This window comes from Alexandromys fortis, unplaced genomic scaffold (genome assembly GCF_014885135.2).
Source record: "Alexandromys fortis isolate MF-2015 unplaced genomic scaffold, M_Fortis_MF-2015_v1.1 scaffold_0, whole genome shotgun sequence".
Taxonomy (NCBI): Eukaryota; Metazoa; Chordata; class Mammalia; order Rodentia; family Cricetidae; genus Alexandromys; species Alexandromys fortis.
Window position 1 is genome coordinate 28,040,912 of NW_026067949.1, and position 19,721 is coordinate 28,060,632.

Below are 19,721 nucleotides of genomic sequence, written 5' to 3' on the forward strand. Positions count from 1 at the left end.
GCAGTGTCTCGGGTTGTAGAGGGCTAATAATACACGGTGAACAAATGTTCTGTCAAGAAGGGATTGCTAAAGTTTTTTGGCTGCCATATCGACAGGACAGTACTGCTGTACAAAGGTGAGGAGGAAAGGGAAATAGCTCAGCTCCATCCAGGTGGAGCTGAAGATTACTGGTTTTTATTCATTTATTCCTTGAGTATTTCTTGAGTTATCTATGAGCAACACATTGGACTCTTGGGGCATATTAACAAAACATGAGTTTGTCTGACCATTTTAAGGTGTATATTTTGTGGGGTGATAAAATCAAAAGTTTATTTGGGCAGTAATGGTAAGATTAGAGTCAATAGTAAATACTAGGGCCCTACCTGAGAAATCTTTGCTATTAAGGAGGATGGCCTCAAGGGAGGTCCAGGCATCCATTGCACCACTGTCAGTCTTCTAGAAGAGCCTTATGATAACCAACTGCAGGTGTCATGTGGAGAGCTGAATACACGAGTCTGGATTCCCGTGAGAGGTTAGAGTTGAAGATGCAGGTCGTTCTCGTTAGGGTCACTCTTGCTGTGATGAAACACAATGACTAAAGCAAATTGGAGAGGAAAGAGCTTGTTCAGCTTATGCTTCCCCATCCCAGTTCATCACCAAAGGGAGTCAGGACAGGAGCTCAAGCAGGGCGGGAGCCTGGAGGCGGGCACTGGTGCAGAAGCCATGGAGGAGTGCTGTTTGCTGGCTTGCTCAGCTTGCTTTCTTATAGAACCCAGGACCACCAGCCTAGGGGTGGCACCACAAATCATGGGCTGGCTTCTTCCTTATCAATCACTAATTAAGAAAATACCCTCCAGGCTTGCCTACAGCCTGGTCTTATGGAGGCGATTTCTCAATTAGGGTTTACTCCTCTCTGATGGCTCCAGCTTGCATCAGGTTGATATAAAACTAACCAGCACACAGGTTTCTAGGCTGCACATAAAGACATTCCGTTTCAAAGACCAGACCATGTGAGAATGCCTAGAAGAGATGTGTGGATGGAGAAAAGCAGGCAGTCCTGCCGCTTGCCAGTAACTGAGGCATGAGAAGAAAGGTAGGTGGAGACTGGATATAGCATAGCTTCTTAGTTAGAGTTTCTATTGCTGTGAAGGGACACCATGACCACCACAACTCTTATAAAGGAAAACATTTCACTGGGGTGGCTCACAGTTCAGAGGTTCAGTCCATTATCATCATGGCAGGACATGGCAGTGTGTAGGCAGATATGGTGCTGGAGAAGGAGCTGAATGTTCTACATCTTGCAGGCAATTAAGAACTCAGCTGAGACACTGGGCAAAGCTTAAACAAAAAGAGACCTCAAAGCCGGCCTCCACAGTGACAAACTTCCTCTAACAAGGCAGTACCTACGCCAACAAAGCCAGACCTCCTGGTTGTCACGATGGCTGAGTGGTCTAAGGCCCCAGACTCAAAGCCACACTTCTCAATAATGCTACTCCCTATGGACTTTATAGGAGCCAATTACATTCAAACTACCACACATAGTGTTAGAGTATTTGACTAGGATGCTTGAGGTTCTAAGCTCAATGCCCAACCCAACAAAAAGGCAACAAACTCTACCTGAGGGCTGGGGGGATAGTTTAGTCTATAAAACCCTTCGCTTGCAAGCATGAAGTCCTGAGTTTATTCCCCAGAATCCACATTGTGAAAACCTGCCATGGTGGTGTCCACTTGTAATCCCACCACTGAGGAGGTGGAAACAGGCAGATTCTGGAGCTTGCTGGCCAAGCATTCTACCTTCCATGGTGAATTCCAAGTCAAGTCAGTGATCTCAAAACACAAAGGAAGAAACATAAAACAATGAGTCCTGGGAAACAATACTCAAGGTTCTCTGTCCTTCACATACCTTCACATACATGTACACACATATGTACCCCTACACACCCACATATGTGTGAAGTCACACATACACAAAGTAAAATGAAATAAACATTTATGAAAGACACCTGGAAAAACTAAACAGCTAGTGATACCAGTGTAAGAGAGAAAACAGGTAAGGATGATGCTAGAAGCCCAAAGAGTTATTTCTAGAAGGAGTTGACTGTTATTAAGGGTTCAAATGGGATAAGAACACACATGCACATATATGTGTATATGTATATATACATACATATACCAGGCTTGGCAAGATGGAGCTCACAGGTGACCTTGAGAAGAGATGAATGAAGAGTTAGGACAGAAAGTCTGGAAATTGGTTGAGGAGAGATTGGTGTATGTGAATGATAAATGGGAAAAGAAAGCCCTTGAGGACCCAGAGGGCAGGATCCAAATCACAGATGGAGGGCTTGGCGTTTGAAACAAGGAGTTCTCCATCACGGTAGGATAGCAGACAGAATGTGGATAGAGCTGCAGACAAGATGCTAGACCTACGCCATTGTATCTTCACTTCCCAATAAAGGGTAGGGTAAGTTTATTGACTATAGATTCTCATGGGGAGAATTTGGAGGCCAGGACAAACAAAAGATTGTGTCAATAGCTCAGGAACTACCTTCCATATTCAGCCTGCTAGTTCTTCTCGATGGTGACCAGTGTGAATTTTATTCTACAGCCAAGAGGCTCGAGTCCTACCAGGAAGCTGGCTTTGAAGAGGACGAATGCGCAGACACTCTGAGTGGCTCCATCAGCAACATGGCAAAGCCCAGAGCCCAGGGCTGCAGGACAGTTCCCAGGGGGCCTTTGGGAAGCAAGCCTTCAACCCATCTGTCCGGGAGTGCTACTGCCCTAGGAAGCGGAGAAGGATCTGGGGAAGTGCCTCATTCCAGACAGGCTGCCTTCAGTAGCCCTATTGTAAGTGTGGCAACATCACCCCATCCTGAACAGAACAGTCCCCTGGCTAGAATATCCCAAACAGCACTGCTTCTCTTGGTCTAGAAAAGAGGTGACATCAGTACAGTTCAGCATCGTAGTGGCATATAATAAGTTTTTAGAGATAATACGAATTTGAGATTTGTTGCATAATTCAGTGTTGAGAAGTCAGGTAGCATTTCTGAAAAATGTAATATTTCTCATCAGGGCTGATCCTATCAGAAGGCTACTTTGACTTAAGGATAATGACGGACTCTAAGATCCACCAGTATTTAACCAGAATTATCTTGGAGACAAATATGTTTGACTAATGAATATATTTTTTTTTGGTGTCTTTTTCTCACTGTTGTGTAATCTTTTCTCTGCATTCCTCCCAGACTTCCCCATCCCTAGCTCCACAAAGGGCGTGTTCTCATTTTCATTGCAGAGCTCTTCAAGGGATCTGTGTCTCGGGGCACACTCTTCAGAACTGACTACTCACCCCCATTAACACACCCATTTTACTGCAGGAGAAAGTAGAAGACCGTGTAGAACCTGGGAAGCAGAAAAGACGCTTATGTAAAAGAATTAGAACTCCGCACTTTCACTGGATTTAAGACGACTTCTCTAAAATGTCCCCTGCCTTCTCAGCCTTTCGGGTTCATTAACACCCATGTTTAACCAAGGTGGCAGCGTAACAAGAGTAGAGCAGCTTTGGGCCCCCTTGGGTTGCTACATTACAGTCATGGCCTGACTTTCATGATATAGCCATGATATAAGTAGGCCCCAGGTGGCTGACTTGACCTGAGTTCTCCAGGGCATCTCTAGGCTCTTCGCCAACTTGCTGTGAAATATGTAATATGCAGTAATGACGTGGGCACCACCGACTCAATTCTGTGGCGCTAAGGACATAACACCCCTGACAGTACAACTTCCTATGTAGCAGTCTGCTCTGAAAACATCTATGCTTAATTTTTTTTTTCCTTTCCAGATTTTGAAAGGCAGTTAACAAGTATTATGCAGGTCCCTTTTTTCTGTACTCATTTTAAGCTTATGCCTGAAAGAAATGTATATGTGTATATATTCTCTTTTCTCTACGATATTATCTTTCTTTAGCCATCTGCTGAACTGGTACATTCTCTGCACATTTGAAGGTAAACACGCTTCAACTCACATCTAGTTGGTGGTAGACCAGTGCTGGCATCAAGGTGGGGCTGCCTGGCCCTCCTCTGGTTCCTGAGCAGGCATCATCCTTCTCTCAGAACAAAGAGGTACTTTGTTCTGGAAGCCTTCGTGCCTTTTTCTGTGCCATCTTCCCTGCCTCTCTTTATTGAATCTGATGAAACATTAAGGGCAGCCACTGATACCTGTACCGAAGGCTTCTCAAAAGAGTTGTCCCACTGTCCCTTTGTCTGCATAACATCGGCCTTATTTCTGTACCTGACATTGTACCAGTAGCACCTTGAGAGCAAGGACTTTTTAACATTTGAATCCTAACACGTAGTTCAGTGCCTGCCACATCCATTCTCAAAACAACAATTTGGAAGGTTGTTGAATGAATCTGATTTCCAGACTCAATCTTCCCACTTGTTCGGTTGTTTCCACTTGCCCTGTCCTCCAGTGTCCTGTGTTCTCTTAATTATTTGGAAGTTCCAGGGTTGCTTTTGTTCTGTGTCTTGCAAAGCCACACTCCTACACCTACGATAAAGTGATCATGTTCTCCCACGAACCATGACTCTCTCTCTCACTCTTGAGTCTTAAGTCTTGTAAGCTGGGCTTAATATTTTGAGAAATCTATATAATCTTTGACCCGAAATCCACTGTACAATTCCTTTTGCATTTGTTCTAGAAACCCATCTATGAGGCCTAAGCTAAGAGCACCTTTGTGTGTTCCGAGTACCTAGAAAACAGTGGTTAGGTAGTACTCACAGGAGGGTGGTAGGCAAACTACACAGGGCACATGAAATCCTCAGAACTGCTGGCTCAAGGAGTTTGTATAGAGGAAAAATCCCATGTGTGGCCTTTGTATTTTTCCTTCAGGTGTGTGGTACTTAGGAGTCAGAAGAGTCCAAGAGAAGGCTTGTGTGTCCACAAAACTTGAAGTAACCTAAGTAGAATCAAAGTCCTTGGGACTGCAGGGCCAGCAGGAACTGAAATCAAACCTTAGAAGAGGAGGACTAGAGAGGAGTGGGGACAGCCTCACAATGGCCTGGTCAGCTCTGTCACCCGGTAGAGCATCTTGTTCCATCACTAAAATGTGGGTGTTTAGAAGTTTGTAGAGACAATTAAGTACTGTTATTCTTGATTTTAAAGCAGGCAACATTTAAATTATGTTGAAGCCATACGAAAAGCTTCAGCAAACAGGGAGGAGAGCAAAGAGCAAAGTCTAGCTGGATTGTGCATATTTAACTTGGATCCAAATAAGGGAGAAAAATAATGAAAGGAAAAAAAAGCCTGAAATGGTCAGGAAACAGTGACAAAAACTGGTGCCCAGCTGGCTGCCTCCTCCTTTCCTCTGTCTAGGACCACATGGGAGGCTGCCACCCCTAGTTCTGATCTTTCATTAAACCTCCCTGGAAACAGCCTCACAGGCACACCCAGGATTTTTTTTCTTAGCTAATTATATATCCAGTCAAGTTGGCAAGGAATGTTAACCATGTCACGACCATGTCCCTGCTGGACTCTGCGCCAGCCACCTCTCCTGGCTTCCCTGCAGTCTGTGTGCTGGGTGTCCCTGCAGCACAGTGGTGTTTCTGCGGGACCGTGGTTCTAAGCAGTGCTCTCCAGCAGAGAAGCTGTGTGAAATCAGGTTTCTGCTCTGACACACGTTTGTTACCACTAGTACTCTCAGATGAGTCTGCGATGCACTGCACGAGATGAAACGGGGCTCCCGCACCCCATTAGTGACAGAACTTCTTAGAGTGAATCCTTACCAGGAGTTCTTAGGAGGAGGCTGCAGTTGCTTGAAAGCTCTTGTAAATAAATACCCTGGCTATGAAATATAGATTAGCCTGCTTATAATATTTTTCTTATAGACAGTTTTATATAATATTAATGAATCAAACAAAAAGTGTTTTGTTCAGTACTCTGATAGGAACTAAATCTCACTTTTGAAATAATTGATGTCCTTTGGTCATTGAGTAAAATACAGCCATGCTAGAATTCTGAGGACAATCAAATATGTACCTGGCATTATGTGTTTCAAAGTAAGAAACACCCTAGATTTTGGTTGAAGGGGCTGTTTCTGCCTCCTGTTTAACTGAAAGGTCAAAATGTTCTTCATTAATAGTATCGAATCTGCATTTTACTTTTATTTATATAAAATTCAGTCTGCTTCATTTTATTGCTTTATTTCTCAAGATATCATATGCATTAAATTTTTAAAAATTGTATTTACTTAACTGGTAAATGGCTCAGTGGATTAAGGCATTGCTGCTAAGCCTGACAGCCTCAATTTAATCTCTGGAAGGTGCATGGTAGAAGGAGAAAACCAACTTCCTTAAATTGTTCTCTGATCTCCATATGTGCTGTAGTACGCGCATGAGTGTGCACATATATATGCACAAACACTCACATACATGTACATGAATAAGTATAGGAAAAAATGAAAATTTAGCTTGCCATCTCCCGCCTCATTTACCTACCCACTGTAGACACTCCTTACGTTAATAACAATACTTTGTCATATTGCCTCTTCAGGAAACAGACGTGGTGCCAGATACCAGACTTCTGGACAAGTTTAGCCAGATTACCCCTCAGCTCTTCACCCCACTGGATGGTACCACACAGAGTCCACCCCTGGAGATTTTATACATCCTAGACTTCTTCATCGCTTTGGCAATTTGTAACACGGTAGTGGTTTCTGCTCCTAACCAGCCTCGGCAAAAGGTAACCTCTAGTGCAAACAAGGGTTTGCTCAGGTTGTGGACAATGTGGGGGTTACAGGTGTCTGTAGTGGCTTTGTTATGCAAAGATAGTGCATAACAATAGCAGCAAGGGTAGCGGTGCAAACCATCTACTCAGAACTTTTCTAGGTTCTGCGCTTACATATACTCTAAGAGATTTACTGGTGCTAATGTGTCTAGCCCTCTCAGAGCCCCAGGAGCTAAGGACTCTGGCTCTGTTCTTTGGCATCTTAAAGATGCCTTGGAAGGATTTCACCAGGGTTGCAAAGCCAGTGAGTGTAGGGGTTGAGCCGAGACAGTGGGACTCTGGGCTCACTCTGTCACTTGCCGAGGACAGAATCACTGATGGGAACTTCTGTTTTGCCTTCACTGCCTTACTAAATTGAAGTTGTCTGTGAGCCTTCTGAGACCCGTAACATCATATCCATGACATCAAACAAAGTCTGAGGCATTAATTTAATGGTCCCGACTCTGACGAGCTTTCTTCATGTACCAGCTAGGTTTGTTTTAACTCAGTCTGCCCGTTTTCCAGTGTGAGTATGATGTGCCAGGATGCAGCAGTTCCTCAGTAGAGTTGTAGCTTAGAGCTCAAGGAAAATTCATTTTCCACTTAAGAAGGCAGACGCTGTCGAGCCCGGTGATCTAGCGAGGCGTGCTAGCCTCCTGGTGTATCTTGCCTTTCCCGCACATCCACTTAAAATTCAATTTACAGCAAAACCCAATTAAATTTTAATTTTCCAACCGATCATTTTCTTTTGGCAACTTCAGAGGTGGGAGCTTTAACGTAAAAGTAATTCACTTCCAATTAAGCTGCACCTGATCGGAGAGACTTCACTTTACCTGGTGTTGCCTGGGAAGATGCTCTGGAAAAGCGATTATGTAATTAGAGAATAAACGGTGGGGTTCATGAAAAGTTGTACTACACAATACTTTATACCAGTCCTCAAAGTTGGTCCTTTTGGTGTCTTCTTCCTACAAAGTATTGTTGATGTCCTAAAGGATGTACCACTTTACTGCTCGGAATAAAATCTTTGGAGACATAAAGAGCCCCTGTTTTTCCCCGATTCTTGGGGTAGGGAGAGGAAGGGAGCATCCTGTGAGAAACAGAGACTTCACCATGCAGATGCTTGCCCCCCTTTACGTCTGAGTCACTGATGACATCAAAGACTGATCAGCAAGAGCCCTTCCAATGTTTATGAAGTTAGTTTCTGAAGAAAACATTTTAGTCCTCCACGTACTTCTAATGACTAAATTTTAGAATCCATCGGGTGGTCGTGTGCCTGAACCACAGTAGACATGAAATTAAATCCCTGATACTAGAAGTGTAAAAGATGACAAGGTACAAATGAGAACAAACTGTGAACGAGTAAGGAGTTAAAATCACGTGATGATGTAGATAAGTTCCTCTTTAAATGGCTTTCATTTAACAGCCAGCTTTGCTGTAAACGTTAAGATAAGAACCTTTTATAGGCTCTGAAAAGAGAAAGGAGAGATGTATTCTGCTAGCCCTCTGACTGATTTCCTCCCGTGAACTTGGTGGTGTGTGGTCTTGTTTTTTTTTTTTTTTTTGTTCTATCTTCTTTTACTGTTTTCTGAACTTTTCCTGTAATATTCCAAAAGCATTGAACTTTTCTAAGAATATATCCATGCTGTCTATAAACATCACCTTAAAATAAATTTCAAGACGTTTTGTTTTGATATTGATTAATTAATTTGAATTCTTAATTTAGTGGTGGTAGATTGTTTCATAGCTGATTCTTTGAGACAGGGTCTCACTATGGAGTCCAGCCTGGCTTTGCATTGGGGTCCTCCTGCCTCTGCCTTCCAAGTGCTGAGATTATGCTGTACCTGGTTCAGTTGGCTTTTGATTGCTATCACTAAGCTCTGACAATAAAGATTATAGATATTATACATGGAGAATTATTTCCTTAAAACAAATTCTATAAGAAAGGCCAATATTAGCATTTTGTATCCTTTGTTCTCAGTTGTGAGAGACATGTATAATGCCATTGTGTGTGGCACATTCTTGTCCCCGGTGGCTTTTATGTCTTTCTGTTTGCTGTGGAATTTCTAGGGAGAAAGCAGATTGACAGGTAAGACTTTTTCATGTCTCATTTTTCCGGCAGTTGTGATGACCTAATTTTGTACCTGTTTTTGAATCCTCCCTCATTATCTTTCCTAGATTGGGCTCTCCTCACTGACTGGAATGCCCATCAAATCTTTGGAAGAGATTAAAAACATCTTCCAGAAGTTGTCTGTCCGGAGATCAAGTTCACCATCTCTTGCCGGTGGGAAAGACCCGACATCTGGGACTCCTTCTGCCTTTGTGAGCAGAATCTCTTTTTTTAATCGAACAAAACTGTCACCTCCTATGGAGGATGAGTCTTCCCGGATGGGTGAAAGCTCCCAGGCCAGTAATTCATCATGCTCTACAGAAACTGAGGCACGAAACAGTGCCGCTGGCTCGGCTGAAGCCCTAGCTGGGCCACCGCCCTCGGCCTCCAACCTGTGCTATGAAGCTGAGAGCCCAGATGAAGCAGCCTTGGTGTACGCCGCCAGGGCTTACCGTTGCACTTTACAGTCTCGGACCCCAGAGCAGGTCACGGTGGACTTCGCTGCTTTGGGCTCATTAACATTTCAACTCTTACACATCCTGCCCTTTGACTCGGTAAGGAAAAGAATGTCAGTGGTGGTCCGGCATCCTCTTTCCAAAGAAGTCGTGGTGTATACAAAGGGCGCCGATTCTGCGATCATGGAGCTGCTGTCAGTGGCTGCCCCAGGTAGGCTCATGCAGTGGTCGTGGTGGCCATCAGAAGGGCTGGGGAGTCAGCCGCCACTCCCAAGTCTTTTGGTAAAGGCTACAAGACGCACTTGGAAAGGGAAAAGGCTACCTAGGGTTGGGTGGGAAGGCAGAGGGCTTCTGAAGCTGTAGAAACCATGGTTGTTTGTATCTGTAATCCACCCTTAGCTGTGCCTCTGTAAGGCTGCATGTTTGGGGAAATGGATATCATAAACCTCATAATGGGCTCCTGAGAGCCATACCGTCATTCTGTGGCCTACCAAGGGAGGTGTGCCCCGGAGAATAGGAAGCGCTGACCCATCATGGCAGCATTTGTATCAAAGCTTTGCCACTTCCTCTGCCCAGGGGCAGAGAAAGTGAAGAATTCTGCTGCTGACTTCCTTCCCTAGACACACAGTTGAGATTCAAAGCAAAAATGCCTTTTGTTTATTATGGATTAAACTGTCATTTTTCAAAGGGGAAAAAAGTCTAATTGGGCAGCCTGGCAGGAGTAAAGATTTTCTGTTCATGGTTTCAGATGGAACAGACCTGGAAAAACAACAGATGATAATAAGGGAGAGGACGCAGAGCCACCTGGATGAGTACGCCAAACGGGGGCTGCGTACCTTGTGTATCGCTAAGAAGGTGAGACTACCCGGTGTACTCCAGGCTCGCCATTTCTGGTTTGCCCATCATCACTGAAAATGAATGGGTATTGGACCTCAATCCCAGTCCAGATACCAGGGAGGTTCCTCGGACTAGGGCTGTTAGGAAAAAATCCTAAGACGGGCGGCTCCGCTGGCGCAAAGAAATCAAATTAGGTCAGATCAAACCAGATTAAAATGTCCATCGTTTTATTAAATACCGTTCTCTTGGGTGGCCGAGCGCGTGGCAGGAAGACGGGAAAGCAGGGAGCACATGCAAATCTGGAACTACGTGTTTCTCCTCCGGGAGCCCACTTAAATACCCTGTGGAGATGGTCCTGACCCTCCCCCAGGGAGGGGTCGGGACCTGGCATCCTGAGATTTGAAGTCCAAACCAATGCAACTCCTAGGCCAGGGGGCTGGGATGGAAGCCGGGGGCTGGAGTTTCACTCCCGACTTAACAAGAGTCCCTTATGTAGCCTCTTCATTCTATATACTACTGGGTCAGATTTCTCTCCCCAAAGGTTTTTGGCAGGTGCCTGAGTGTTCTAATCTCAGAATTCTTACACATCTCATGCATCCCACATTACATACAAGTGGCTTTGCGTGGAAAACAGTTGTTTTTCTGGAAGTAAGATCCCAACATCTTATTATATTTCCCCCAGAACCTTTTGTATAATGCCCCCCCATTAGCATTAAATGTGATTTTGAAAAAAATAAACAGAGAGAAGCTTTCATTTTCCTTTCATAAAGAGTTGGTAGTTTTGCTTTGTCTTGTTTTCTATCTGCCCATAAATTGATCTTTCAACTCAACTTGGCAGGTTTTTATCCCAGTTTTGACTGTTCTTTACCGAAAGCAGTCCTTGAGACACGGCCTGTCATTTCTAGATGAAAGGTTGAACAGCAAGAAATAACCAGAGCCTTAGAAGTGATTTGGGGACTTTTATTGCCAAAACCTCTCACTGACTAGTTCTTAGTTATTGTGGGAGGCAAAGTGGAACTAGCTCTGTTGGGACCTCCACGGAACCCAGGCAACCAGCTGCATGAAGGATCAAATGCCGCTGGTTCAAGAAGAACGGAGAGTTCATGGCCGAATCAGCTCTGGCTTCTCACTTGGATGTAGTCCAATAGATGGTATATTTCCCCAAACCAAATTACCTGACAGGAAAAAAGGAGTATAAGAGAGAAAAATTACTTAGCACCCTCCACTCAGCCCTGCTTTTAAGACCCGAAATGCAGATTCACCCGTGATGGCAAGACTCTGGTTCCTTCTCCAAGAGTTGTGTAACGTTTTGTTAGAACCAAGACCTTGCGTTTCCTAGAGGGCTACTCTTACCTTTTCTGAAGCTAACCATATGAATGAATCTTCAAAGACCTCTGAGGTGCTGGTGGCTGCAGCATCCCTCAAATAAACAATCTTGACATTTTCTTAGCTGCACCATTAGAATGCTCCCAGATTTAACCACCAACAGGAGGTTAAATTAAATAGGCTAACCCCCTTTCACCAAAGATCATGTCTAAAATGTCCCGAGAAGACTAAGCTGTGATGTCTCTCCATCAGCAGACTTGTGTCTGCTTGATCAGAGTTTGGGACTCTTGTGTCCTTGTGCTGAAGGGATTTGGGTCAGACACAAGTGTGCCCAGAGTGGGAAATTTAGTAATGAAGTTGTTGGCATGGAATTTTGCCACCTGTCAGTCCTGGCAAGGTGCTGCAAAGTTAAATGGCCTGACTCCTGGCCTCTTTTCTTCCTCTCTTAGGTTATGAGTGACCCTGAATATACAGAGTGGCTGAGGGATCACTTTTTAGCTGAAACCAGCATCGACAACAGGGAGGAACTGCTAGTTGAATCTGCCATGCGACTGGAGACCAAACTCACGTTACTCGGTAGGTAAAAGGTGCGGTAGCCCCTGCGCAGAGAGATTCGCCTGTAAATCCATTCTTCCCCAATCCCCTTGATCAAGGAAGCATGCTTGCTTCTCACTACTGTGTCCGTCCTGATCTCTTCTCGTGTTCCAGTGCCTTCAGACCTGTGGTCCGCTTCAGTTTGCCTGTGGTGGGAACAGGGTAGGCATTCTAGGTATGGTATAAAGCCAAACCACCCAACATGGCGAGAAAAGCTAAACAAACATCTGAGTCTGAGAGGGGGGGTTTGGTTTTGTAAATGTCTTGCAAGGGATTGAGGGAAGTCTTAGATATGTGTTGTCTTCTTATATCTTATATATATATATATATATATGTATGTATAAATATATATATGTATATATCAGCAGACATACATCTTATTTAGATGAAATAGGGCCCACAGTAGTCAGTGACGTGTTCATGCTCAAAGGTTTAGACATGAGCTGAAAAACAAGGAACTCCTCTCCCCATGTACAGGGTCCATGTCCTTTATTCTGTACCTGCAAGTGAGCTTGGAGGCTCTTTTTCTTCTTTTCTTTCCTGATCCCAACCCAAACTGCACAACGGACACCTCTCGTATCAGGTTGGCCTGCACCTGGGAATCACTTAAAGAGCTATAAACAGTCCAGGGCTGTTGGTCTGTGTGTGACCGTGACACTGGAGTTGCTGAAAGCCTGCTGAGTCACTTTGAGGGGCCCTCCGGTTCTGAAACACTGGCTTGGAGCTGAGATGTAGATTCTGATAGAAGAGTTAAGCACCAAGAGAGCCCCTCTGAGCTCCCTGCCTCTGTCTAGGTGGAAGCATGATCTCATTAAATCTGTCAAGTAGAATAGGCATGTCCCTTTAAAACATTAATAATTTCTTTATGATGGTGTAAGTAGCTTAGATGTATGCCTCCTAATCTGCATTTGCAAATGAAATAGGCTCCAGGTCTAATGCCAAAACTCAGTTGGCAGCAAAATCAAACCCGAACTGATGTAACACTATTTTTAGTATCGATACTCCAATTAACATGAAAATCTGCTGGTTTTTCTATAGCAATATAAATATGTGTGACTAACAGGTATTACAAAATAGAAAGTGTATAGCCTATCACTGGTGGCAAAGACATGAATTCCAAAGCACATCTGGGCTGAATCCAGTCCCAGAAAAGGACATTGTGGACTGACATTTTGAAAGAGCATCCTAGCCAGGCGGTGGTGGCGCACGCCTTTAATCCCAGCACTCGGGAGGCAGAGGCAGGCAGATCTCTGTGAGTTCGAGGCCAGCCTGGTCTTCAGAGCGAGTTCCAGGACAGGCAGAGCTGTTACACAGAGAAACCCTGTCTCAAAGGGTTGGGGGAGCATCCCTAACAGACATTGTATCTTGTAGCCAAGAGGGTTCTTTAAGAGCCTGCCCTCACCCTTGGAAATTTCATAGAACTCAGGGCCAGGTTATTCAAAGCAGAGAATCGGCTTTTTAATTTGTAGTTAAGAATACGAACCAAAATGAGAATGAGTTAGATAACTCCACCACGATCCTTGGTATTTTACGTCTACTCAACTGCTTTCTTTGGCTCTCTGGAAGCTACTGGGGCAGTTTATATATAGTTCATGGCTGAGTGTCCCATGGATAAGATTCAATGAGTGGTCTCGTGAGTCCTAGCTGGCTCTGATTTCTAAGCAACCTTTTTTGGGGGGGGTTTGATTACTTTTCAGGTGCTACCGGCATTGAAGACCGTCTGCAGGAGGGAGTCCCCGAGACGATAGAAGCCCTTCACAAAGCTGGCGTCAAGATCTGGATGCTGACAGGGGACAAGCAGGAGACAGCTGTCAACATAGCTTATGCATGCAAACTCCTGGAGCCAGATGACAAGCTCTTCATCCTCAATACGCAGAGTAAAGTATGCACGATGATGCTGAGCCAAATATTCTTTTAACTCAAAAGCCGATGGGGCATTAGGCGACTGATGTATGCAAGGAAAAAGAAAGCTCATCTGACCGTCTCCAGCCCTTGATGTTATGCTCCCGGGTGACCTTGCTCGTATTATGGAGGATACCATAGTTTTTCTAAAAGCCTTATTCAGAGGCATCATGGATGAATACAAGCATTAGAAACAAAAAAAGGTCTTCCCTTTTTATTTTGGGTACCCCTCTCCACATTCTCACTGTATGACCAGGGAGTTGACAAAACAGACAAAAATGAGAATACATATATATGAAATTTTTGAGACAGGAACCTACCTCCTTTTCAAGTTGGAAGGAGGTAGTAAATTTTCTTAGTAACTAGATATTTTTATGATCAATTTTAAAATTAGGCTCTCGGTGTAATCCTGCCCTCTAGTGGTAAATTTAGATACTGCTCCTAAGAGCACCCAACATTGTAGAAATGAAGGGGATGTGGTGTTAAAACAAAGCTAGGTGAAAAGATTTTGGATAGCCCATTATTTATTTATTTGTTGTTTGTTTGTTTGCTTGCTTGTTTAAGCTACAGTTAATCACTAGGATGGACATTTGAATAAGTAAGTGGGCATTCCACACACTCTCCTAGCAGAGAGACACACTCCGAGATGTGTGCGTACTGTTTATTTTGCTTGAAAGATCGTCTGCCTCCCCGCTTCTGTGTGAAAGCCATCACTCTGTCACAGCATCCTGACTTTGTGATGTCTTCTGTGCCACCTCATGGAAGCAGGTTCTGCAGACCCTGCCACTTTGGGGTAGCTGTTTTATGGCTAAGCCTCCCGTGACGCTCATCTCCGTAATGTGTCTTGAGGAAAGAGCGCTGCCCTTACCCAACACAGACTGAGCTCTCTTTTATGGCAGACCTGGGGCCACATTCATAACCAGAGTCAGCACCCAGTCCCGTCAAGGAACAGAATCATTTCAGTGGCTCAGAATGGATGTGCCCTGAGTGGCTAGTGAAATGTTTACCTACTGCTGACCAAGCATAGGTCCTTGGGGAATTATTTGCCCTGTGTGGCCTCTTCCTCCTCACCCGTCATGGACAGTAACACCTATGCCTTGACATGGTTATGAGGCAAAAACGAGGAAATGTCCTCTATCGACATCAGTTTTGTGAAGGGCTTCTGTAGACTTGGGATTTCCTCCTGCAGATGGTCTCAATGCCAGCAACACTTAAAAAATGCTAGATGTCTGTTGAGAGATTTGGAATCCTAAAATTAAAAAAAAAATAAAATTAATTAGTGCTGATAAAGTGCTGCTGCCAAGCCTGGGACCTGAGTTTGGTCCCTGGAGCCAACCTAGTAGAGATAACCAGTTTTCACTTTTGAAAGTTGCATGTGACCATCACATACACCATGGCATGGGCACACACGCATACACCCACACAGAGTCACATCAAGTCAGTAAACAAACAAATGAAAAGTAAAATAAAGTAATTATTTGTGTATTTAATTTGACTCAGAGCTTTTTAGACACGAAAAATTATAACACATGGTAATTCTTGAACATTCAAACAATGTGAAAGCCTTTTAGAAAAGGTAAAATATTAAAAATCTTCCCTCAGAGAAAGCATATTGACAGTTGGAGCATCCTTCCGGATAGCTCCAAGTCTGCATGCATGGGAAACCAAGCATAATGTAGCATGCCTCGTGGGCCTGGGACTCCCTGCATTTATCGGGAAAGTGCTTCCAATGTCTGTGAGAATAGACATGATGATCTGTGTCATCATGAGAAGCCGGGCCTAGCATCACTCAGGTCGAATGTGTCAGTCACTCTTTGCAACCGGGGACTTTGGTCCTCAGGGATACTTGGCAAGACCTGAAGACATTGTAATTATCTGAGGTAGGGTGGATGCTATTGGTTTTAGTTATTAGAGGTCAATGATGCTACCAAATATCTTGTACCTCACAGAACAGCCACACACACAACCAAAAGATATTCTGGTCCAAATATCAGTGCCGCCAAAGAGTGAAAAGGTTGTCGTAGAGTGTTTTATTTCTAGGAAATAATAAATATAACTTTAAGTGGGTCAGTCATCTAGGTGTTCTAACTGACATGCTGTTAAGTTTCTAATATCTGCACCGGCTTCCTTTTTTTTAATTAAAAAATTGTGTGTTTATGTGCATGCACGCAAGTGTGCACACATATGCACGAGTGTGCTTGTACATGTAAAGACCAGAGTTCAACTTCTAATGTTGGTCCTCAGAGGCTATATACCTTGTGTGGTTTGTGTGGTTTGTGTGCTTGTTTGTTTGGTTTGGGGGTTTTTTGTTTTGTTTTGTTTTGTTTTGTTTTGTTTTGTTTTGTTTTTGGCTGGGTCTTTCTTGGCTTGGTGCTCTCTGGCTGGATTACACTGATCTGCCTGCAAGCTCCCAGAATCTGCCTGCTTGCATCTGGCTCTGCCTCCATGTTGCCGGCCTCATAAGCAGCGCCCCATGCACAGCCTTCTCACCCTGCTTCTGGGCATTGAACTCAGGTCCTGAAGCTTGCAAATGCTTGGCTGACAGATCCATCTCTCTGGTTTAAACTCATTTTTAGCTGGTACCTGAAAAAAAAATGGCACACATTAGCAGGGTGTCATGTGGTGTTCCATGTATGGATTTTGTAATGTCTAAATCAGATTAAGTTTATTTGCCTCCTCACACATTTCTCATTTCTTTGTGATAAAAACATGTAAAACTCTTTCTTCTAGTTTTTTAAAAGATAGATAGATAGATAGATAGATAGATAGATAGATCTGTTGACTTAGGTTGATTGGAAAAAAGCAACAGGATTATAAAATTTATTTATAAATACACAATTTATATTGGAAGACATTTAAAACTACCAGTTCAAGAAGTATTTGGTGCACTATTAGTTGCTACTAATAATTAACTTCATATATGTGAATTGTCTATATAGCTTAAAACAGTAGACATAATTTAATTTTGTTTTGTGACTCTTGGTTCAGTCACTAGTCTGTAAATATGCCCCTTTTCCAATCGCTAATCCTTAGGAGTCCAGAAAAGCTAAAGAGGGCTCAGATCACAAAGCCTGTTCCCTCTTGTGGTGAATTCTTCTGTAACATGCTAAGGAGACACTTAGCAGCCAGTTAGTTCTGGGCTGTCTGACGTCATGTCTGTGTGGCGACTTCATAAATTTGTGTGAACTCCACTACTGGCAAAGTGAAGGCAAAACTGTATCCACTTAAAAGCCTTCACCATGTCCGTCTTCAGGGAGTGTGTGTGTGTGTGTGTGTGTGTGCATTGTTTACTGCCTCACACATGCAAGAGTGATCCTTCAGTTCATGTTGTGTGCTTATAAAACGTTACTCCTAAGAATAACCTAACATCTTTATTAGAAGCTCTAGAAGGCTTTCCATGCATGACCTCACTTGACAATTGTAACAAGTACACATCGACTCATTTTATAGGCAGAGTATTTTGATTTTTATCAAGTATGAAATAATAATTAGCATTGAATTTGGTCTCTTCATCATACTGAGATTTGCACACTACTTAGAAACAGTCACTTCCTACCATTGGAGTTGTGTTTTATGGCATTACCTTGAACCTGGATTAATGAATAGGAATTGCTATCTATCCCAAGGGGCATTCGGTTTACTTCCTATAGGCCTGTGGTCACACACGATACATTGCCAATTGATCAACACAGGTGATTCACAGCTCTGTTATGAAGATTATATCTATATTGTAAACTGTATCACATACTATTAATGCTACAAAGGCTGTCTTATATTATTGTAGTTATATTATGTTCTCCTAAACACCACCTCATATTGAATATTCTTTGAGTATTCTTTTAAAGACTACCAAGTATGTTGCTTTCTAAATTGTGCCATATTATTTTCATAAATCTAAAAAAAAACTTGTACAAATAGTTTTTACTATTGTAATTTTGATCACTAATAAGCATGTGTGTTTTTTTCACGGCTTTAGAGGTATATGGGGTCATTTGTTCAAAGGTTAAGTAGTTGAGTAACTCCATTTTAAAGCTGGATCTAGACTGTACGTTGTGGCGCTGTAACTAAATTTGTGAGGCTGGGAGCTGTAGAGAAGGTAAGAGGCTTATTTAGCCACAGTTTGGAAGCTCATAAGCAAGGTGCCAGCCACAGCTTCTGGTAGGTGTCCCACGGTGGAGAGCATTGCATGGGCTTATGTGCACAGATGGTGAGTGGTGAGAAACCTCACACAGGAGGAGAGGAAGCAGGAGAGTAAGGAGAGACCAGGCCAATTCCTTTCCCCATCTGTTTCTGGAGGAACTAGTCTGTTCCTAGTAGACTAGCCCATTGCCAAAGACCAGCGCCCACTCCTTCATGTGGGTGGCCATGGGGTCATGACCATCCACAGGGCCCCACCTCTTAAAGGCCCCAGTGCCCTTCAAACTACACTCATGATGATTATACATAAAGTCACTAATCTTAGTTGCATCATACTTCCTAATCAGTTCCTACTTTTCCTTTGTTCCTTGTATTTTATTATAAGCTAAGAAATGCTTGGTAGGCAGTACTTCAAAGTTAAAAAAAAATTACACATGGGATGTTCTTGAATCAGCAAGCCATTTCAAACTGGGTGTGGAGATTTAAGTCTCCTGATTCTAGACCTGAGGTCTAGCTTTAGTGATCATTTGACGCAATGCTTTCTGGGTAGGTTGATTATTAATCATCCTGAGTAGAATCCATTCAGCCAATATTTAATGAGTGTTGAAAGGACCTAAATTTTGTGTGTGTGCATGAATTTATGCATGTGTTAGTGCAGATGCACACAGAATCCAGAAGAACATGTCGGATCCCACTGAAATGAGTTACAGGTATCCGTGAGCCTCTAGTGAGTGCCAGGAACTGAATTCTGATCCTCTGCAAGAGCAGAAAATGCTCTCGGCTGCTGAGTCACCTCTCTAGCCAGGATGTGCTTTTTCTTTGACCATACAGGATTCAAAAGTGACTTAGGGGATTGAGGGTGTGGCTCAGCCACGGAACACATGCGTAGCATGTGTAAGGCCCAAGGTTCCGCCTCCAGATCAGCAACAACAAAAGCCCAGTAGAGCATAAGGGATGACTGGACTGCCCTCCAAGCATTTCCTGTGTCATGTAGAGCACAGATGCACACCAACCTGATGTGTACCACTAAGGACATCCCGGCCAGAATGCAAGCTCCGTGAGGATGTGTTCCCCAAACCCCCAATGCTCACTCATGCGGTTTCCCAGCAAATGTTTATGAGTAGATTAATGTGTTAATCAGAAAGAAGATGACAATGCCCCTCCCTTCCTTAGATGTCTGCATTCCGGTTGGTCCTTGCAGCAGTGTTAGGACGGAGGTAGCATGTGCCTTCTGCATATGGGAAAGTTGAGGCTCAGAGAGCTTATGTGTTTGCTTAATGCCAAACAACTGGGAGTTGGTGGAATAGACCTGGGGGCTCTTGAGATACACTTCTGGGGAAGAGACGCTGCCTACCTGATGGAATTTTTTTGATGATTTTTTTTATTATTGTCATGTTTTACAACCCTACCAGTTTCCCCTCCCTCCCTTCCTCCTAGACCCTCCCTTCTGCTCTTCCCCCACCATCCACTCCTCTTCAGTTTCTCTTCAGAAAAGGCAGCCGCCCATGAATATCAACCAAACATGGTATATCAAGCTGAAGTGAGGCACTGTAGTTGGACTTCCTGTCAGACTTTCTTTGGAGCTGCTAGTCCCCAAATGATGACATGGAGACTTACTATTAATTGTGAAA

The 19,721-nt window shown here is 43.6% G+C and overlaps 1 protein-coding gene across 1 annotated transcript in view; it reads left to right on the forward strand.

Moving 5' to 3' along the window:
• Atp10d (ATPase phospholipid transporting 10D (putative)) overlaps nucleotides 1-19,721 on the forward strand; it is an 81,555-nt gene that overhangs the window by 44,623 nt on the left and 17,211 nt on the right. The window contains exons 10-15 of the mRNA XM_050149550.1: nucleotides 2,585-2,823; nucleotides 6,520-6,708; nucleotides 8,908-9,505; nucleotides 10,043-10,149; nucleotides 11,907-12,033; nucleotides 13,749-13,933. Of these exons, the coding sequence (XP_050005507.1) occupies nucleotides 2,585-2,823; nucleotides 6,520-6,708; nucleotides 8,908-9,505; nucleotides 10,043-10,149; nucleotides 11,907-12,033; nucleotides 13,749-13,933 (1,445 nt within the window). The remainder of the gene's footprint in view (nucleotides 1-2,584; nucleotides 2,824-6,519; nucleotides 6,709-8,907; nucleotides 9,506-10,042; nucleotides 10,150-11,906; nucleotides 12,034-13,748; nucleotides 13,934-19,721) is intronic.